We start from the raw sequence: 17349 nt of genomic DNA, 5'->3' as shown, positions 1-17349 counted from the left end.
CTGAAGCAGTGTGGCATGGCGCCCATGCTGGATTGGGGGCTGGCTCTTCTCCAGTGTTTGCTCAGTGGAAGATGAGCTGGATTGATTGCTTATGTTTATCTGCTGACTACTGAGGGCTTGTTCTTGCACCCATGCATCATCAAATTTACAAGACACGTCATTCGGTGATGTCAGACACATATATATTTTTGAGTGAATGTTTACTGCTATTTGATGTGTGTTATGTGTGTCTTGGGCTGTATATGACTGATGATTCTGTGTTTTGCACCTTGGCCCTGGAGGAATGCTGTTTTGGTTTGCTGTACTCATGGGTATTCATGTATGGTTGAATGATAATTAAACTTGAAATTAAACTTAAAAGGGATACACTTGATATAGAGAAGAATCACTAGACAGGTTTCTGGGATAGCAGGAATAAAAGGAAGATGTTGTATCTATGGAGTCAGTCTCAAAATGAGGGCTAGGCCATTTGGGACTGAAAAGAGGACGAATTTCTTTATTCAGACGATAAACATTTGGAATTCATTTCAACTGAGGGTTTCCAATGCAGAGTCCTTGATTGCATCCAAAATGGAGATGGGTAGATTTCTAGATATTAAAAGTGTCAATAGATAGCAGATGAAAATGGAGCTCAATGTGATATCACACACAAAATGCTGGTGGAACACAGCAGGCCAGGCAGCGTCTATAGAGAGAAGCGCTGTCGTCGTTTCAGGCCGAGACCCTTCGTCAGGACTAACTGAAAGGAAAGATAGTAAGAGATTTGAAAGTAGGAGGGGGAGGAGGAAATGCGAAATGATAGGAGAAGACCGGAGGGGGTGGGATGAAGCTAAGAGCTGGAAAGGTGATTGGCAAAAGTGATAGAGCTGGAGAAGGGAAAGGATCATGGGACAGGAAGCCTAGGGAGAAAGAAAGGGGGAGGGGAGCACCAGAGGGAGATAGAGAACAGGCAGAGTGATGGGCAGAGAGAGAAAAAAACAAACAACTAAATATGTCAGGGATGGGGTAAGAAGGGGAGGAGGGGCATTAATGAAAGTTGGAGAAGTTAATGTTCATGCCATCAGGTTGGAGGCCACCCAGCCGGTATACAAGGTGTTGTTCCTCCAACCTGAGTGTGGCTTCATCGTGACAGTAGAGGAGGCCATGGATAGACATAGCAGAATGGGAATGGGACATGGAATTAAAATGTGTGGCCACTGGGAGATCCTGCTTTCTCTGGCAGACAGAGCGTAGGTGTTCAGCGAAACGGTCTCCCAGTCTGCGTCGGGTCTCACCAATATATAAAAGGCCACACCAGGAGCATCGGACGCAGTATACCACACCAGCCGACTCACAGGTGAAGTGTTGCCTCACCTGGAAAGACTGTCTGGGGCCCTGAATGGTGGTGAGGGAGGAAGTGTAAGGGCAGGTGTAGCACTTGTTCCATTTACAAGGATAAGTGCCAGGAAGGAGATCGGTGGGAAGGGATGGGGGGCGACGAATGGACAAGGGAGTCGCGTAGGGAGCGATTCCTGCGGAAAGCAGAAAGGGGGGGGGGATTTGGTAGTGGGATCCCATTGATATGTGATATGTTGGTTTATTATTGTCACATGTAGGGAGATATGGTGGAAAAACTGCATGCCATCCACACAGATCATTTCATTACTACAGTGATCAACACAGTACAAGGGAAACAACAGAATGCAGAATGAAGTCTCAGTTACAGAGAAAGTAGACTGCAGGCAGACAATAAGGTGCGAGCTCATAACGAAGGGGATTCTGAGGTCAAGAGCCTATCTTAGATACTAGGGAACCATTCAATAGTGGGGTTGAAGCTATCCTTAAGCTGGTGGTACATGCTTTCAAACACTGGTTTCTTCTGCATGATGGGGTGGAGGGGGAGGAAGGACAGAATGTCCAGGATGGGTGGGTTCTTTGATTCAATTGGCTGCTTGACTGAAGCAGCAAAAAGTGTAAACAGCCAATGGAGGGCTGCTTCCATTATATCATTATATACTGAGTTATGTCTACAACACTACATTTTCTTGTGATGGGCAGAGCAGTTGCCATACCAAGTCATGATGCATCTGGATAGTAGGCTTTCTATGGTGTACTGATAGGAATTGGTGAGGGTTAAAGGGAACATGCCAAATATAGCCTCCTGAAGTAGATGTTCTGGCAATATTTCTTGGCTATGTGGCTATGAGGACAGGCAGCTGATGTTCACTCCTGGGAACTTGAATATCAACCCCCTCAGCTCAACACCATTGATGTGATGATTGTAGTCTGTTTGTCAGAAAGTCAAGCATCCAGTTGCAAAGAGAGGCGTTGAGTCCCAGCTCTAAGAGCTTGAAGGTAAGTTTACTTGGAATTACAGTGCTGAAAGCTGAAGTGGAAAATCAGTCATGATCTAGCTGAATGGAAGAGTGAGCCTGGAGAATCAATTGTCCACTTCTGCCCACACTTCTTGCACACTTCTAAATTCTTGAAATAGCTGAAGGCAAAAGACACACTGATGATAGCAAGGTTGAATAGTATGACGCACTCAGTATAAGGCATACTGTCGTGCTCCTCCGTTAGCAGTTGTTGCACAAGTGTGCTAAAATCACATATTGGTTATATACTGGACTCAACAGCTAGAGATTTAGTTAAGAGCCTTTTTAGTTACTAACAAAATTTCAGTTTGCTGTGAGGTTTCAATGACAACTGCTATACAACAAAGTGTACCAGGCTCTCAACCTGTGATCATACAAACTCGAAGTAGAACGTTGGTTCCATATTAGGGCACAGTCAGTATGTGCAATCACTGACATTTGAAGCACAGGTAAGTTGCCATTACTGTTAAAACCGCATGACCACTCTGTCTGTTATTCTCTTGCAGCAAATTAAGTACAGTTGACAGTCTTTGTGAAGAATGTCTCAGGACTTTTAAACAACAGCCCTGTAAACTTCAAAATGTTACACCTCTCTATATCTCTGGCCTGAATGGATTCAGATCCTTTAAGCTCTTTGACATGGCCCACTTGACAGGCACTGGCAATGCAATTCTCATCTAAATGATTTTACATTTTTAAAATCAACAGGATGGTAGCTTTCAGTAAAGATTAAAGTGTGGACTACCCACACATCAGTACTCAAAGGTTCAATTCAGAGACTTGTTCACAAACATCCTCAAAACCTCCAGCTTGAATTTTTTTTTAATCCCTCCTCCATCAACTTGTCCTGCTCTACATATTCTCTGCTCCTGTCCTCAACCATTTCAATTAAATTACTTATAAACAGATGTACATCTGGAAGAAATTCACTTGTTCTTGGGAGTCTGCAAAACCTTTATAGCACCTATTCCTACAAATGCAGCCTGGCTTCTGGAATCTGAAATTATGGAAAGCATTTAATACAGAGAATTGGATATAAAAAACAAACAGCAACCAACCTATAAATAATGCATAATTCTCTTTGTATTGTACTTCAAGTTTCATTGTCACTCAACCATACATGAATACAGCTAAATGAGACAGTGTTACACCACGGTTAATGTGTAAAACACAGTACTAACAGTCACACACAACACATGTGAGATATCAATAAAATACAGTCACAAGCAAAAAAAATAGTCCAGACCCTGAGCCGTAGAAATCTGCAGTCAACCACAATACAGCTAGCCTTCTGCAGAGTGAACACTGGGGGACAGGGAGGGAAGAGCACCCAGTGGAGCACATGTGCTCCAACACCTCTGCCCTGGCAACTGTAAACAGGCAACATCGTGGCTTGAAGCCTAGTCCTCACTATGACCGAGGCTATGCAGGTCCCTGACCACCCATCCCTGCTGTCCACCAGTAACTCGGATTCACACTAACAATGTCCAAAAGGGTCCTGTGATCACAGGAAAAGCGACTAAGATAGCCTCTCGCTATTAGACTGCAGGCCTCTTTCTTGTACCAACTCTTCTGAACCCTCTCTGTTGCAAGCAGCAGCATGATCTGCACCAAGTCCAGATCTTTCAGTTCCTCTGCCAACAAGCAACTCGCTGATGTGGTAGACCAGCAATACTTTAAGTTCCTGATGTCTAGCAGGATCTTGTGATCATAAAAAATGTTTAAAAACAACAGCAGCACCCTTCGTTAACCCCGCAGAAGCAGAGTCAGATTTAATATCACCAGCATCTGTCATGAAATCAAAAGTCGCCATCTTACCGGAAATTAAGGTAAGATAATAGACAATAGACAATAGGTGCAGAAGTAGACCATTCGGCCCTTCGAGCCTGCACCGCCATTTTGAGATCATGGCTGATCAACTACTATCAATACCCGGTTCCTGCCTTGTCCCCATATCCCTTGATTCCCCTATCCATAAGATACCTATCTAGCTCCTCCTTGAAAGCATCCAGAGAATTGGCCTCTACTACCTTCCGAGGCAGTGCATTCCAGACCCCCACAACTCTCTGGGAGAAGAAGTTTTTCCTTAACTCTGTCCTAAATGACCTACCCCTTATTCTCAAACCATGCCCTCTGGTACTGGACTCTCCCAGCATCTGGAACATATTTGCTGCCTCTATCTTGTCCAATCCCTTAATGATCTTATATGTTTCAATCAGATCCCCTCTCAATCTCCTTAATTCCAGCGTGTACAAGCCCTGTCTCTCTAACCTCTCTGCGTAAGACAGTCCAGACATCCCAGGAATTAACCTTGTGAATCTACGCTGCACTTCCTCAACAGCCAGGATGTCCTTCCTTAACCCTGGAGACCAAAACTGTACACAATACTCCAGGTGTGGTCTCACCAGGGCTCTGTACAAATGCAAGAGGATTTCCTTGCTCTTGTACTCAATTCCCTTTGTAATAAAGGCCAACATTCCATTAGCCTTCTTCACTGCCTGCTGTACTTGCTCATTCACCTTCAGTGACTGATGAACAAGGACTCCGAGATCTCTTTGTATTTCTCCCTTACCCAACTCTACACCGTTCAGATAATAATCTGCCTTCCTGTTCTTACTCCCAAAGTGGATAACCTCACACTTATTCACATTAAACGTCATTTGCCAAGTATCTGCCCACTCACCCAGCCTATCCAAGTCACCCTGAATTCTCCTAACATCCTCATCACATGTCACACTGCCACCCAGCTTAGTATCATCAGCAAATTTGCTGATGTTATTTTCAATGCCTTCATCCAAATCGTTGACGTAAATTGTAAACAGCTGTGGTCCCAATACCGAGCCCTGTGGCACCCCACTAGTCACCACCCTGCCATTCTGAGAAACACCCATTCACCGCTACCCTTTGCTTTCTATCTGCCAACCAGTCTTCTATCCATGTCAATGTCTTCCCCCCGATGCCCTGAGCTTTGATTTTACCCACCAATCTCCTATGTGGGACCTTATCAAATGCCTTCTGAAAATCGAGGTACACTACATCCACTGGATCTCCCCCATCTAACTTACTGGTTACATCCTCGAAAAACTCCAACAGATTAGTCAAGCATGATTTACCCTTGATAAATCCATGCTGGCTCGGCCCAATCTTATCACTGCTATCTAGATATGCCACTATTTCATCCTTAATAATGGACTCTAGCATCTTCCCCACCACCGATGTCAGGCTGACAGGTCGATAGTTCTCTGTTTTCTCCCTCCCTCCTTTCTTAAAAAGTGGGATAACATTAGCCATTCTCCAATCCTCAGGAACTGATCCTGAATCTAAGGAACATTGGAAAATGATTACCAATGCATCCGCAATTTCCAGGGCCACCTCCTTTAGTACCCTAGGATGCAGACCATCTGGACCTGGGGATTTGTCAGCCTTCAGTCCCATCAGTCTTCTCAACACCGTTTCCTTCCTAATGTCAATCTGTTTCATTTCCTCTGTTACCCTATGTCCTTGGCCCATCCATACATCTGGGAGATTGCTTGTGTCTTCCTTAGTGAAAACAGATCTTAAGTACTCATTAAATTCTTCTGCCATTTCTCTGTTTCCCATAACAATTTCACCTAATTCATTCTTCAAGGGCCCAACATTGTTCTTAACTATCTTCTTTCTCTTCACATACCTAAAAAAGCTTTTGCTATCTTCCTTTATATTCCTAGCTAGCTTGCGTTCGTACCTCAATTTTTCTCCCCGTATTGTCTTTTTAGTTAAGTTCTGTTGTTCCTTAAAAACTTCCCAATCATCTGTCCTCCCACTCACCTTAACTCTGTCATACTTCCTTTTTTTTTAATGCTATGCAATCTCTGACTTCCTTTGTCAACCACTGTGGCCCCTTTCCCCCCTTTGAATCCTTCCTTCTCTGGGGGATGAACTGATTTTGCACCTTGTGCATTATTCCCAAGAATACCTGCCATTGCTGTTCCACTGTCTTTTCTGCTAGGCTATCCGTCCAGTCAACTTTGGCCAGCTCCTCCCTCATGGCTCCATAGTTTCCCCTGTTCAACTGCAACACTGACACCTCCGAGCTACACTTATCCTTCTCAAATTGCAGATAAAAACTTATCATATTATGATCACTACCTCCTAATGGCTCCCTTACTGCAAGATCGCTTATCAAATCCTGTTCATTACATAACACTAAATCCAGAATAGTCTTGTCCCTGGTCGGCTCTTGTACAAGCTGTTCCAAGAATGCATCCCGTAGGCACTCTACAAACTCCCTATCCTGTGGTCCAGCACCAACCTGATTCTCCCAGTTCACCTGCATGTTGAAATCCCCCATAACTACTGCGACATTACCTTTGCCACATGCCAATGTTAACTCCCTATTCAACTGGCACCCAATATCCATGCTACTGTTTGGTGGCCTGTAGACAACACCCATTTGGGTCCTTTTGCCCTTACTGTTCCTCAATTCTATCCACACAGACTCCACTTCTCCTGACCCTATGTCCCCCCTTGCAAAGGACTGAATCTTATTCCTCACCAACAGGGCCACCCCACCCCCCTCTGCCCACATTTCTGTCCCTACGATAGCACGTATACCCTTGAACATTAATTTCCCAGGTCTGATCTCCCTGCAGCCATGTCTCCGTTATCCCAACAACATCGTAGTTATCCATTCGCACCTGGGCTTCAAGCTCATCCGCCTTATTTCTGACACCGTGCATTCAGATATAGAATTTTTAGCCCATTTCTCCTCTCTCTGTTTGAATCGCTGCCTATTGTGCTTAACCCAGCTCCCCGAACTCCCATCGGGCTATACGCCCCTAGAATTTTGTTGTCCTTCCTAAATTTACTTATTCTTTCAACACATTTAACTCCATGTTCCGTCAGACCATCCCTCTGTACATGTGTCCTCCTTATCACTTGTTCCGCCTCACCTTTCTCTACTACACACTTAATATTCTGGAACCATGTAGTCCCCACCTGTTCTTTATTCTTCCTCTCACTATCCTCTCTCACATTCTGGATCCCCGCCCCCCGCAAATTTAGTTTAAACCCCCCCCCCCCCCCCCAAGAAGCACTAGCAAACTTCCCTGCAAGAATGTTAGTACCGCTTCAGTTCAGGTGTAAACCGTCCCTTCGGAACAGATCCCACCTTCCCTGGAACAAAGCCCAATTATCTACAAACCTGAAGCCCTCCCTCCTGCACCATCCTCTCAGCCACGTATTAATCTTTATAATCTTTCTGTTCCTTGCCTCACTCGCAAGTGGCACAGGTAGCAAAGATGGCAGCACATGAATGATCCTTCCTGATGCAAACACGTTCTGCTCTGAAGAGTATGTTGGCTGAAACACTGAGCTCCAAAATTATAATGCTGTGGTCAAAACGGCACTAGACAGTGAAAGTACATGCTTGTTCTGCATAATTCCAGCAGAAATCACATTGGCTCTATGTTAGTGGACATGTCCAACCAGAGGTACAAGAATTCCACAGCTGACAATTCTAAGGGATTATTTCTAACTCATGGTGCCCAAAGACCAAGATGTTTTGGTGCTTAACCTTAACCCCACTCCACTTCAATAAAGCCACATTTCTAGCTGATTGGTTAATAGATACCAGTGCATTCTGTCAATAGACAACTGTAGCTACCTTAAAAGTCTAAGGATATGGTTCATTGCAATCTTGCCCAAATATATGGTTCCAATAATTTTCAATTGTTACTGCATCTTCTCCAGTAGTCTTTTTATTCCATCTAGATTCAAAGAGTAGTTTTCCAAATTTTCCTGTGTAAGTATTGAATTACTGCTAACCAACTCCAAAAATTCTTGCACAACTGTCTCCGAAATTCTCCCACTGCAATGTTATCACCTGCACCCTATTGCTGCACCAGATCCTCCGACACCCATGAAACCTATAAAAGACAATTCATTTTGAGGATAACACACAAAATGCCAGAGGAACTCAACAAGTCAGTCAACATTTATGGTGGAGAATAAACAAAATGTTGTGGGATAAATATTCTCCTTGCTTACATTTTTGAAGTCTTTGTTGACGAAAGTGACTTTGGAAACTTCACTAGTCAGAGATTTACACTCACCTTACAAAATCATCTGAAGTCCCTCCAACACCAGTAGCACCCTCCATGTCACACTACAGCAAAAACCTAAAGAATAAAAGAGTCATTAGTCACATAACATAGCAACACTAATAAAGCAGCAGAAATGTTTGATCAAACTGAGGTACACATCAAAATTCAGACTAAAGTGATTATTTTTCCAACCAGTTCTAAGGCATTCAAAACTATGTCCTGCTATTATCTTCAGACGCAATATTCAATAAAGTATTCAAATGAAACACTGCAGGACTGAGTTTGATAAGCTGTGCAAAAGACAAGTTCTACAAACAGAAAAACAAAATAAAATAATAATAATAAATAAGAACATGAGTTGTAGAGTCCTTGAAGATGAGTCAGTTCAGTGTTGGGGTGAGTGAAGTTATCCCCTCTGGTTCAGAGCCCAATTTTCAATTTCTTCCTGGTCTATGAAGAGTTGATACCGATGTTAGGAGCAAAAAAAAAGGGAAATATTTCATTCCCTGTAATGATAATTTTAATAAACAAAATTTTTGAAAGGAGTATAAAGCTGTCTCATCCAGATATTTCAAGAGTCAGGCAAAGTTAAATCTGCATCTTTGCCACCTATTATAGTACACCAAATTTCCTCAATAATCATTTCACATCAAAAGTAACACTTTTTATTTAAAATTGGGGCTTTTTGCCATTGATTTACCTCAAATTTCTGGACATTTTCACTCAATAATTCATACCCTGATTGAGGACTTGACAAGATGTCACAGTGCCTAAACCAGCAGTGTACCTCCTTGCTGATCACTGTGGGAATATTCTCCACTGCTTCACTATGACAGAAAGAATGCACCAAAATGCACAAAAGCTGTCGCAAAGCATTTCAAGTATTCCTGTAAGCTTATCTAATGGCCTGGCATTGCATTTTACTATGAATCACATTGGGTTATTTCACATTTGATACTCTGTCAGGGACCACAAAAACAAAGGCTGTGTGCACAACAGTGAAATTGTTCCTCTCTGAACAAAACAGCATCCTCGCACTTTTACAACAGCTCTGTATGTTCAGAATTTTAAACTGAATGTATACCACTAAATGAGCCAGTTTAATAAGTGCAAATAGAAGTAGAAGAGAAAAAATCTGCTTCAGAATATTCTTCAATCATTTCGGTTGTGCAGCAAAGACAGATTTAATATTACTATTTTCATCAGCTCAATGTGCTCTGTATGTGCCAGTTCAAGATGTTGAATGGACTGCCTACTTGATATCCACAAATCTTCCATGCAACTGTAATCCTTTATGCTCAATAAGCCACGCTTCATGATCAACAGCCTTGAACCAGGATACCATGGGCCTCTTCATCATTAGAATCTGATTTACAATCATTGACTTATGACATGAATTTTTGTTTTGCAGCAGTACAGCACAAAGACAAAAATACTATAAGTAAATAAATAGTACAAAATGAGAGGAATAACAAGGTAGTTTTCATGGACTGTTCAGAAATCTGATGGCAAAAAGGAAATAGCTGCTTGTAAATACTGAGGCTCCTGTACTGCCCACCGCAATGGTAATAACTCCCTGATGGTGGGAGTCCTGAATTATGTATCCTGCCTTCTTGACGCACAACCTTTGCAGATAGCTCAATGGCATGGAAAGTTGTGGCTGGGATAACACTACAACCCTCTACATCCTCTTGTGATCCTGCACGTTGTGATCCTTCTCCATAGCAGGTGATGATCTAAACCAGGGGTGTCAAACTCATTTTAGGTCACGAGCCGGATTGAGCAAAATGCAGCTTCATGCGGGCCGGATCAGTCGGACACGTGCGAACGCAGCTTTCGTTGCCTCCGTTTTTTCAGCCTGCTCTCATGTGTCTCAGTCTCTGCTATAACTACAAAGTGTTTCGCTTTACAAATTCCGTTTCTTATGAAGAAGACTGCCGAATAAACACTAAAAACCCTGAAAACCTGGTACCTGAATAAACTCAGCATTAGCCATATCATACGCCATAGGCGCTTCGATTACTGGGGCCAGCTTTAATAGTAATTAGATATTATCTCGCGGGCCAAAGATAATTCCACCGTGGGCCGGATTTGGCCCGCGGGCCTTGAGTTTGACATATATGATCTAAACAGTCAAAATACTCTGCACGTCTATAGAAATTTCTAAGAATCTCTGCTAAAGTCTCTTTGGTGACATTATCAAATCTGCTCAAACTCCTAATGAAGTAGAGCTGCTGCTTTGCCTTATTCATGATTGCATCAATGTGATAAGCAAAATAGATCCTCTGAGATGTTGACACCAACAAGCCTAAAGCTGCTCACTCTTTTCACTACCGCCTACTCAATGAGGACTGCTGCATGTTCCTTTGAATTCTCCCTCAATCGATTCCCTGGTCTTGCTGACACTGAGTGGCAGGTCGTTGTTTATCTCACTCCTGTACAACTCTTTCACATTGGAAATTTTACCAACAGTCATCTGCAAATTTACAGATTGTGTTTGAACTGTGCTTAGCCACACAGTCATAAATGCAGAGAGAAAAGAGAATTAAGAGTGGGCTAAGCATACATCTTTGAGATACATTTGCATTGATTGTCAGCCGGGAGATGACATTATTATCGATCCATACTGAATCTCCCGATAGGAAGTTAACGATTCAGCTACAGAAAGCCCCAGGTTTTGAAGCTTGGTGATTAATATTGAAGGAATGTTGGGTGTTGAACACCAAGCGTAATTGATATACTGCAGCCTTATGTATATTTTACAGTTGGCTAGGTGCTCCAAGGCAGAGTGGCGAGCCAGTGAGATTGTATCCACTGTAGACCTGTTGCAGCAGTAGGCAGATTGCAAGGGGTCCAGTGTCCTTGCTCACAGCCGGTGACTTCAAACAGGCCTACTCCAAGAGTATGGTACTGAAATATTAGCAGTATATCTGTCCCACCAGGAGCCCCAAGCACCTTTGACCATTGCTCTTTCTCCCTGCAAGCAAACACTAACTGAAAAGTACAATCTGAAGAAACAGAGGAAATTCTATATGAATGCTTTGAGTTAGTAGACTGGTCCATAATCAAAGACCCAACAGCCAACCTAGATGAGTCACCTTCATCAGGGACTTTATACAATCCAGAGTACAATCCAGGTGTGTCCCAAAATAGAAACAATGGATGAACTGAGAGACGGATTCCTTACTGAAGTCCAGCACTGCAGTGATCAAATCAAATCACCTTGACCTACACAAGAAATCCCAAAATACAGCCTTCATAAAGCTATCAGGAATACCAAGAGACAATACCAGTCCAAAATTGAATCCTAGACCAGCCGTCTGTGTGGTAGGACTTGGATGCCATAACAGGCTACAAAACAGTCAGGCAGCAACGCCAACAACAGTACATCCCTTACCGGTGAACTCAATGCATTTTATGCACATTTTGAACAGAAGGGCAATAAACATCACCACCTACCCTAACAGCCTCCAACACATACAAATCCACATTCATCATCGCAGATATCAGATCAGTTCTCCAGAAAGCAAACTTGCACAAAGCACCTGGCCTGGATGGAATACCAGCCATGTCTCTGGATTCTACATAAATCAGCTGGCAGTGGTATCTACAGACAACTTCAATCTGAGGTTCCCACCTGCACTATTAAAATTCAAAATAAATTTATCAAAGTACATATATGTCACCATATACAACCCTAAGATTCATTTCCTTTCAGACATACTCAGTAAATCCAAGGAACACAGTAGAATCAATGAAATACCACAACCAATAGGGCAAACAAACAATTAATGGGCAAAAGGCAACAAATCGCATAGTCAAAAGAATTTTTTTTTAAATTAATAATAATAAATAAAAGAAAGCAAGCAATCGAGAACATGAGATGAAGGGTCCTTGAAAGTAGGTCCATAGGTTATGGGAACAGCTCAGTGATGGGGTGAGTAAAGTCATCCCCACTGGTTCAAGAGCCTGATGGTTGAGGGATAATAACTGCTCCTGAACCTGGTGGTGAGTCCTATACATTCTTTCTGATGGCAGCAGCAAGAGAAATCATCCCTGCAACAAACAAATAAGGAAATATGCCTTAATGACTACCCCACCCCCAATGGCTCAGACATCCACCATCATGAAATTCTTTGAGAAGCTGGTTACAGCTCACATCAACTTCAACTGGACAGGAACTCTGACCTCTGAAATCTGCCTACCACTGAAGCAGGTGTACAGCAGGTCCATCCCCTGGCCCTACATTCACCTCTAAAGCATTTGAATAATAAAGACATCTATAATCTGTCTATTTATTGACAACAGCTCCAATTTCAATACCATAATTCTGAGCAAACTCATCTCCAAACTCCAGACCTTGGAGTCAACATCCCTCTTTACAACTGGATCCTTGACCTTCCTAACAAAATTCCCTGGCCCTATCACTCTTCTCTGGAACTTCTGGACATAAAGACACCTACATCAGACTATTTTATATTGACTACAGCTTCACCTTCAATACTGTAATTCCAAGCAAACTCATCACCAAGCTACGGACCATAAGAGTCAATACCTAGTGGATCCTTGACTTCCTGGCCAACAGACCACAATCAGTACAGATTGGCAACAACACCTCCGCCATAATTATCCTCATCACTGGTGCTCCAGGTTACGTCCTCAGCCCCTACTTTACTCCCAATTTGCACATGACTGCATGACTGGATTCTGCTTTAATTTCATCTCCAAGTTTAGTAGTGGGCTGAATTTCAAATACTAACGAGTCATAGAAAAGTACAGCATTTTAAAATAGCTAGTCCCATCAACCTGCACCTTGACCATAGCCCTCTATACCACTGCCATCTACTTGCCTATCCAAACTTCTCTTAAACGTTGAAATTGAGCTCACATGCACCACTTGCACTGGCAGCTCATTCCACATTCACAACCCTCTGAGTGAAATTTCCCCTCATGTTCCCCTTAAACTTTTCACCTTTCACCCCTAACCCATGACCTCGAGTTGTCATCCACACAACCTCAGTGGAAAAAACCTGCTTGTATTTACCCCATCTATACCCCTCAATTTTGTATACAGTTATCAAATATCCCCTCAATCATCTACTTTCCAAGGAAGAAAGTTCTAACCTATTCAATCTTCCCTTACAATTCAGGTTTTCTAGACCTGCAATATTCTTGTAAATTTTCTCTGCATTCTTTCAACCTTGTTTACATCTTTCCTGTAGGTAGGTGACCAAAATGTACACAATACTCCAAATTACACCTCACCAATGCCTTATTGAACTTCAACATAACATTCCCATCTCCTCTACTAAATACTTTGATTTATGAAGGCCAATGTGCCAAAAGCTTTCTTTATGACCCTATCTACCTGTGTCGCCACTTGTAACAAATCATGGACCTGTATTCCCAATTCTTATGTTCTACCACATTCCTCAGTGCCCTACAGTTCACTGTGCAAAACCTCGCCTGGCTGGTCCTACCAAAGTGCAACATCTTGCACTGGTCTACATTAAATTCCATTTGCCATTTTTCAGTCCATTTTTCCAACTGGTCCACATTGCGCTGCAAGCTCTGATAGTCTTTCTCGCTGTCCTCCACACCCCAAATCAGTTAACATTATCATCTAGATCACTGACATAGATGACAAACACCAATGGACCCAACACTGATACCTACTGCACTCCACCTGTCACAGGCCTTCAATCAGAGAGGCAACCATCTACTACCACTCTCTGGCTTCTCACGCAAAGCTGATATCTCATCCAATTTACTACCTCATCTTGAATGCCGAGTAACTGAACCTTCTTGACCAACTTCCCATGTATGACCTTGTCAAATGCCTTGCTAAAGTCCATGTGGACAACATCCACTGCCTTGCCTTCATCAACTTTCCTGGGAACTTCCTTGAAAAACTCTTAAGCTTGGTTAGACACAATCTACCATGGAAAGCCATACTGACTATCCCTAATCAGTCTATGTTTTTAAAAAATACTCAACTATGTGGTCCCTTAGAATTCCTTGTAATAACTTTCTCACTACTGATGTCAAGCTCACCAGCCTACAAGTTCCTGGTTGCTGTTTAGGGCCTTTCTTAAACAGAATAACAACATTAGCTATCCTCCATTCTTCCAGTACCTCATCTGTCACTAAAAATGATTTAAATAACTCAGCTAGGGCCCAAGCAATGGTCCGAGGAAACACCTTATCACCCTAATTTGCCTCAAGACAGCAAACACCTCCTCTTTTGTAATCTGTAGTGTCAATGACCTCATTGCTGATTCTGTCTCCCAAGTAAATACAGATGCAAAAAATCCATTTCAGATCTACCCCCATCACTTTTGGCTCCAAACATAGATTACCATTCTGATCTTCCAAAGGACCAATTTTGTAACCCTTTTGCTCTAAGCATATCTGTAGAATCCCTTAGGATGCTCCTTCACCTTGTCTGCTCAGGCAACCTCATGCCTTCTTTTAGCCCTCCTGGTTTCTTAAAAGTTCTCTTGCACTTCTTATACTCCACAAGTACCTCATTTGTTCTGACCTGCCTATACCTGCTATGCACCTTCTTTTTCTTCTTAACCAGGGCCTCAACACCTCTTGAAAACCAAGGTCACCTAAACGTGTTATCTTTACCTTTTATTCTGACAGGCACAATACAGGCTTTGTACTCTCAAAATTTCACTTCTGAAGGTCTCCCACTTATCAAGTACGATTGTGCCAGAAAACAGCCTGTCGCAATCAACACTTCCCAGATCCTTTCTGATACCATCAAAATTGTCTTTTGTCAATTTAGAATTGCAACCCACAGAGTAGACCTATCCTTTCCCATATTTACTTTGAAATTAATGACATTATGATCACTGGATGCAAAGTGTTACTCTACACACATTCCTGTGACCTGCCCTGTCTCATTCCCTATTAGGAGTTCAGCAAGGTCTCTTGTTGAGATTTCTACGTACCAATTAAGAAAACTTTCCTGAACGCATTTGACAAACTCTATCTCATCTAGTCCTTTTACAGTATGGAATCCCAGTCAATATGTGGAAAGTTAAAATCATCTATTATAACAACCTTATGTTTCTTGCAACAGTCTGCAACCTCTCTATAAATTTGTTCCTCTAAATCCCGTGGACTGTTGGGTGGTCTATAACATGGTCATACCTTTCTTATTACTCAGTTTCACCCATAAAGGCTCACCAGATGCATTCTTCAGTTTGTCCTGATTGAGCACTGCCGTGACATTTTTCCAGACTAGTAATGCCACCCTTTAATCCCTCCTGCTCTGTCATATCTAAAACAGAACCCTGCGATATTGAGCTGCCAGTTCTGTCCCTCCTAAAAGCTGAGTCTCACTAATGGCTACAATATGATAAATAACGTGTTGATTCATGCCCTAAGCTCATCTGCCTTTCTTATAATATTTCTTGCATTGAAATATACACAGCTCAGCACATTAGTCCCACCATGCTCAACCTGTTGATTCTTCATTCTGTCCAAGGTTTTAAAAACATCTGTCTCCATAATCTCTCCACTATCTGTTCTGGCACTCTGGTTCACATCCTCCTGCAATTCTAGTTTAAACTCACCCTATGCAACAGCAGCAAACCTTCCTGCTGGGAAACTAGTACCCCCCTCTAATTCAAATACAGTCTCTTCTGTACAGGTCCAACATTCCCTGGAAGAGAGCCTAGATAATCCAAAAATCTAATGTCTTCCTTCCTACGCCAACTCCTCAGCCACATGTTAAACTGCACAATCTTATTTCTGGCCTCACTAGCATGTGGCATGGTTAGCAATCCTGAGCTCACAACCCTAGAGATCCTGTCCTTTAACTTAGCACCTAACTCCCTGAGCTCACTTTGCAGGACCTCGTCACCCCCCATTCCCATGTCATTTGTACTCTTCCATTCTGAGTTGCAGAGTCAGACCCAGTGCCAGAGACCTGACCACTGTGACTTTCCACTGCCAGGTCATTCCTCCTACCAACAGTATATAGAATGATATACCGGTTCTTGATGAGAATAGCCACAGGGTTACTCTGCACTGGTTGTTCCACCCCTTTCCCCTTCCTGTCACCCAGTTTCCTGTGTTCTGCACCTTGAGTGTAACTACCTCTCTCAATGTCCCGTCTATCACCCCTTCTACCTCCTGAATGATCCTGAGTTCATCGAGTTCCAACTCCTTAACATGGTCTGTTAGAAGCTGCAGCTGGATACACTTCTTTCAGGTGAAGTCATCAGGGACACTGGAGGTCTCCCTGCCTTCGCACATCCCGCAAGAGGAGCATTCAACTCTCCTGCCTGGCACCTCCACTGCTGTAACTGTGCAATTATAAAGGAGGAAAAAATACACAAACTGGGGGAAAAATTCTACCTACAGCTTTTTCGTCTTCTCTCACCCAAACCTCTCCGTGCTTGAAGCCTTGAAGAGCTAAAATCTCAAATAACCACGAGATAGAATAAAGATATCCATTATTATTCAGCACATCCTGCTTAGCAACAAACCTGGGGTCATAATGATCCCAAAGAGCAAGTCAGGCAAGTGTACGATTGCAATTGGTTGGGACTTGAACACAGCTGGTTGGATTTGAATAGACGTTTCAGCATTCAGTGGATTTGATGCAGTGGCTTTTCAGCAAGCCAAGACTCTCAGAATTCAAATCCACTTAATGCCTCCCTCTCTGCCCAAACCCAATAATTTCAATCTTATTTGTAATTTCAAACACCCACACTGATTGCAGCAGCTCTGAAAGCATTGCAAATGATGCTAAATAGACTTAACAGACATTGATTTATTCTGGCAGCTTTTATCTCAATTAAAATGATCAGTAAAATGAAACAAATTAAAAGTTGAATAGAAAAGCAAATGGCAGGTCAGGATTTTGAAAGATGAAATATATTTTTGTTTGAAAA

The 17349-nt window shown here is 42.6% G+C and overlaps 1 protein-coding gene across 7 annotated transcripts in view; it reads right to left on the bottom strand.

The window, feature by feature from the left end:
- LOC140716771 (rho GTPase-activating protein 32-like) overlaps positions 1–17349 on the bottom strand; it is a 518900-nt gene that overhangs the window by 377319 nt on the left and 124232 nt on the right. For all 7 annotated transcript variants that reach the window (XM_073029618.1, XM_073029623.1, XM_073029624.1 and 4 more), the window contains one exon: positions 8447–8512. In XM_073029618.1, coding sequence (XP_072885719.1) covers positions 8447–8493 — 47 coding nt within the window. In that variant the 5' untranslated portion in view covers positions 8494–8512. The remainder of the gene's footprint in view (positions 1–8446; positions 8513–17349) is intronic.

This window comes from Hemitrygon akajei, chromosome 26 (genome assembly GCF_048418815.1).
Source record: "Hemitrygon akajei chromosome 26, sHemAka1.3, whole genome shotgun sequence".
NCBI classification, from domain to species: domain Eukaryota; kingdom Metazoa; phylum Chordata; class Chondrichthyes; order Myliobatiformes; family Dasyatidae; genus Hemitrygon; species Hemitrygon akajei.
Note: the sequence above shows the minus strand (reverse complement) of the source record. Positions and strands in the feature narration are given on the sequence as shown.